This window comes from Portunus trituberculatus, chromosome 43 (genome assembly GCF_017591435.1).
Source record: "Portunus trituberculatus isolate SZX2019 chromosome 43, ASM1759143v1, whole genome shotgun sequence".
Lineage (NCBI taxonomy): Eukaryota > Metazoa > Arthropoda > Malacostraca > Decapoda > Portunidae > Portunus > Portunus trituberculatus.
In genome coordinates, this window is record NC_059297.1 from 6,394,171 (window position 1) to 6,399,170 (window position 5,000).

The 5,000-nt window shown below is 43.0% G+C and overlaps 1 protein-coding gene across 1 annotated transcript in view; it reads left to right on the plus strand.

Moving 5' to 3' along the window:
• LOC123518406 overlaps nucleotides 1-5,000 on the plus strand; it is a 27,098-nt gene that overhangs the window by 8,733 nt on the left and 13,365 nt on the right. The window contains exons 2-7 of the mRNA XM_045279218.1: nucleotides 919-1,034; nucleotides 1,328-1,485; nucleotides 2,461-2,646; nucleotides 2,808-2,943; nucleotides 3,255-3,385; nucleotides 4,042-4,300. Of these exons, the coding sequence (XP_045135153.1) occupies nucleotides 946-1,034; nucleotides 1,328-1,485; nucleotides 2,461-2,646; nucleotides 2,808-2,943; nucleotides 3,255-3,385; nucleotides 4,042-4,300 (959 nt within the window). The 5' untranslated portion in view covers nucleotides 919-945. The remainder of the gene's footprint in view (nucleotides 1-918; nucleotides 1,035-1,327; nucleotides 1,486-2,460; nucleotides 2,647-2,807; nucleotides 2,944-3,254; nucleotides 3,386-4,041; nucleotides 4,301-5,000) is intronic.

The following is a 5,000-nucleotide window of genomic DNA, read 5'->3' on the forward strand; positions in this document are numbered from 1 at the left end:
TCCCACTGTGTCGCAATACACAGACTATTGATAGACTGATAGTGGTGGTGACTGATAAAAAATGCAAGGTCTCTTTGTTTTGTTGCGGTAAAAACAATGAGGTATTATGATTCATTGTTTGGATGACTGTTTTTTATTAGCTTAAATGAGAGAGAGAGAGAGAGAGAGAGAGAGAGAGAGAGAGAGAGAGAGAGAGAGAGAGAGAGAGAGTATACAGCATATGCAGTAATCTCAATCATTCACCCCTTTCTTTAGTAAACTCTTGATGTCCCTTCCGGCTTCTATAACTTAAATTCATTTGAGAGTGAGGTTTCAAGACATTTGTCCTTGTCTTCTGGCTAAATCTATCAGACCTGTAAGGGGGATGGCAACTAAGTAGGTCTTTTTTATTATTTTCTGTTGCCCTTAGCCGGCTTTTCCCTCTTACATAAAAAAAAAAAAAATGTTTCTTCCTTCCTATGACTGAATTCATATAAGAGGCAAGTTTCAAGACTCTTATCATTTAAATTTGACTCTGTTCGGGGACTGCCACTTCAGAGATAATTTTTTCTTCTTATATTTGTTACTGTTCCAATGGATTTTCCTCTAGCCTTCCCCCACCTCTCTCTCTCTCTCTCTCTCTCTCTCTCTCTCTCTCTCTCTCTCTCTCTCTCTCTCTCTCTCTCTCTCTCTCTCTCTCTAACAATGCTACTTCCTACATCTCTTGTTATTTTCTAAAACAATGCTGCATTTTTTGTCATCTTCTAAAACTACCTTCACGCTAACTGCTCTTTTAATTTTACTAGTTTTTTTTTGGTGACAAGCACCTGACTGAATTCTGTTTTGTTAAATAAGTTTTTGTAGCCCTGGACTGGTCAGTGCTTCTTATACATCAAAAAAGATTTTGTAATGAAATTAACGTTTGCGAAATCTTTTCAGTGCCGTTGTCTGAATTACACTGCCGCCATGATCGAGTGTGGACCTGAGCTTGCGTCATGCTCGCAGCTCACTGATGTGATGAGCCTCAACTCCTATCCCGTCAACACCTACCTCAGGTACGCGCTGCACCCTCCACCCTTAACAATCGGTATTAGTCACTTACCAATAAGTAACGTAAATGACTCCTTATCAAAACTGTCACAATGAAAAAATAGCTGGACAATAAAAGTTTGTTAAGTTTTGTATCTACGTCTATTATTTCTGAAGTCTTTTTTTTTACTTGTTTGTTTATCTGTGTGTATGTGTGTGTGTGTGTGTGTGTGTGTGTGTGTGTGTGTGTGTGTGTGTGTGTGTGTGTGTGTTAGCGACTTTGCGTGATGTAGATCAGTAAGGGTGTGTGTGTCGGCAGGCTGTTGGTGGCCGACACGACCCTGGCCTGCAAGCTGGAGAAGGCTCTGTGGGGTCAACTGGTGTTTCATGAGATCGAGATAATCAACAATAAGTTCCAGGCGCTTGACAACCGTGCTTTCCAGCCTTTCGGAGCCACACTCACTGCGCTCAACCTGGGTAAGACCTCATCGCTCTCCTCTTCCCTTTCCCATACTGATGCCCAGACCTTGTGGCTCCCATGGGATGTGGGATGGCTGCCACATACATATCCTATACAATTACATGAATAATACACACACACACACACACACACACACACACACACACACACACACACACACACACACACACACACACACACACACACACCGCGTAGTGTAGTGGTTAGCACGCTCGACTCACAATCGAGAGGGCCGGGTTCGAGTCCCGGTAAGCGGCGAGGCAAATGGGCAAGCCTCTTAATGTGTGGCCCCTGTTCACCTAGCAGTAAATAGGTACGCGATGTAACTAGAGGGGTTGTGGCCTCGCTTTCCCGGTGTGTGGAGTGTGTTGTGGTCTCAGTCCTACCCAAAGATCGGTCTATGAGCTCTGAGCTCGCTCCGTAATGGGGAAGATTGGCTGGGTGACCAGCAGGCGACTGAGGTGAGGTGAATTACACAAACGGAAACATAAGACATTGTAAACGAAAACAAGAGGATTTTGTGTGATGTCTCCTGAAAGTGTCTGGTGCAGCGGGAGTGGACCTCATTGGTGTGGCCAGCATGTAGGATGAAGTATGTGAAAAAACAAATAATTTCCTATAGAATGCCATTACCATTATAACATAAGTTATTTTGAATAACCGCAAAAAAAATGTACTGAGGAATAACAAGACCATAGACACTAACACTTTAGAATGCGGATCGTATCAAAATTAAACTAAAACCTGCACCACATTCTATTTACACCGAGAAGAGGTTGCGGAAGTTAGTTGGGTTTTACGTAAACATTGCTCTTTTTTCTTGTCCGTGATTTTTTTTCTGTTATTTTTAGTTTTTATCCCAATGGATCTTTTCTTTTTCTTATTTCAGTCGTCACGAACGCGGACACGTTTTTAGTCTGCCACTGGTGGTGTGCGGGACGTCGCAGCTCATGTTTATTTTGTCTCCACAGAAGGGAACAAGCTGCAGAACGTCTACTTCTCCACCCTGAGCGACACGCCACTGCTGAAATTCCTGACGCTGAGCCACAACGAGGTGGAATTCCTGCCGGCATACTCCACCATAACCTTGCCGGTGCTGGAGACATTCGATGCTTCCTACAACAAGATTAAGACGATTAGGGCCGAAACTTTCGCCGGTAAGGCCACTCACACACAAAACACACACACACACACACACACACACACACACACACACACACACACACACACACACACACACACACACACACACACACACACACACACACACACACACACACACACGAATATCCTACAATTTCTCCCGATTCTGCCGCAGGAATGCCCAAGTTGCAGAAGATCGACCTGAGCAACAACGCCATCACCAAGGTGTACGAGAGGGCCTTCGCTTTCCCCAAGCACGACGCCAGTGGCCTCGTCGTTGACCTTTCTAACAACGCCATCACCTCCATTGAGTAAGACTTTCTGCTCTTATTGCCCAGTAGTCTTCAATGTTTTGTTCTTCCTTCGGTACTATTTGTTAAGGTTATAAAGAAATCTATAAGGGTTCTCATTAATGTTTTCCCTGTTGAGAGTGTAGAGTCCTTGTTTTAATTATCAACCTTGAAAATCATACTAACTTCCTGTTAATGAAAAGCAGTAAAAAATATGACATAGCAAGAGTGATCTATACTTGTATTCTTGTATTCACTTTTATTCATAGTATATTGTGATGCTTTTCCATAACTCTGTACGTGTGTGTGTGTGTGTGTTTGTGTTGTTACAGAGCTGGAATGCTGGAAGGCGTGCGTGTGTGCTCCTTTGATCTGCGAAACAATTATCTTATAAGTCTCCCTGAGGCAGTGTACCGCCCCATCATCGACTTCACTGCAGCGTCGGCCGTCTTCTGGACTAAGAGTAAGATGCCTGGTCTTCCTTTGCTCCTTGTCTACTACATACCCTTCCCCGATCCATCTTTCTATGGCATTTCAATTGTTTTCTCTTTATGGGTGCTCTTATAGGTGGATAAGTTTCGAAAATGAAGTGCAAAATGTAGGAATTATGATCGATAATGAAAGGGTACTAAATTGATGAATGAAGCAGAAACATTTTGCATTTCGTCCTGTTGTGTTGTGGGGTACATCAGCTTGGGAGGGAAGCAATAGCGGAGAAAATTACTTATCTCTCTGATTTCAATTAAAGTTTTGACCATATTTTCTGAAAGCTATTTTTATTGCCTTTGATCTTTAATCGTCCTGTATAAAAGAAGTTCATAGGAGGGTCATCGCAGCCTCATACAAAATAACACACACACACACACACACACACACACAGAACACTTTCCTATGAGTGGTCCATTTCAAGAGAAGAGTATCAAGACGTCGGAATTAAACTAGGTAATCTGATTTGAGGACCTTTTCTTTTGTATTGTTTTGTGGAAGCGGCAATTAAGAGAATTATAATGATTCTTCTTGTCTGTAGCCCTTGAATTATCTCTCTCATGTACTTGAAAGAGAAAAAAAGAAAAGAATATAAAAAGTAATACTAATTTCATCTCTTTCTCCTCCAATCAGATAATCCCTTCGATTGTGACTCCCGCTTCTGCTGGATCGCCACCAACCAGACAGTGAGCGAGACCTTCAACACCGTGCTTTGCGATAACCTGGGCAACCGCACTGTGGAAGCGATCACCCCAGACTGCCTCATCCCGTCCAACATTACCACGCCCCGTTACTCAAGAAGCCTTGGCCACCCTCTTCGTCCTGTATCCTTCAGAAAAAGCCAAGTTTCTACTGCAGTTCGGAATCTTCGTCGTCCGTCTCTTTGGTGTCCGTAGTTTTCCTCACTAAGACAAGACTGTTTCGTCTTGTAGAGGTCTTCTTTCATTTTTTGCATGCTTGCTTGTAGTTAGTAGAAGAGAGAGAGAGAGAGAGAGAGAGAGAGAGAGAGAGAGAGAGAGAGAGAGAGAGAGTGAATGTGTGTGTATGTGTGTGTGACGGCGTGACTAGTGATGCCTGGCTTTGTTGCCGGGGGTGCTGAGTTACTTTGGGCGTCCTGACGGGCAGAGAAGTTTCTTATAACTAGATGGAAACTAATGAACCTGTGTACTGTAAGGTTGGCATCTCCCTTACCTCCTTCAGCACCACGGCATCAGTTTAACTTTGTTCTAGTTATTAACAGAGGATTCATTGAAGCTCATGATGGTAATATGTATTAACAATTAAGAGAATGAAATATGTAATCTCTAGTTGATCATTCACTACGCTTGCATCTGTTTGAATTCTTGTTGCTTCACACTAACAACTATTGATGGCGCAACTTTGGGAGTCTTGTGTAGCAGCGCACGAGTACCAACAGATTCTTTCTGTACTATATTTTTACACGATTCAGGTCTTTCCAATGTAATTTAGCAGTTCTGATCTGACTCACTCGCCTGCCGGGTGCCGTGTGCCGTGTGACGCTGAGTCTTGGCTTGCAGAATTATATGGCAACTGCCAACATATAGAACTCTTTTATTGCTAAGAACTTACAT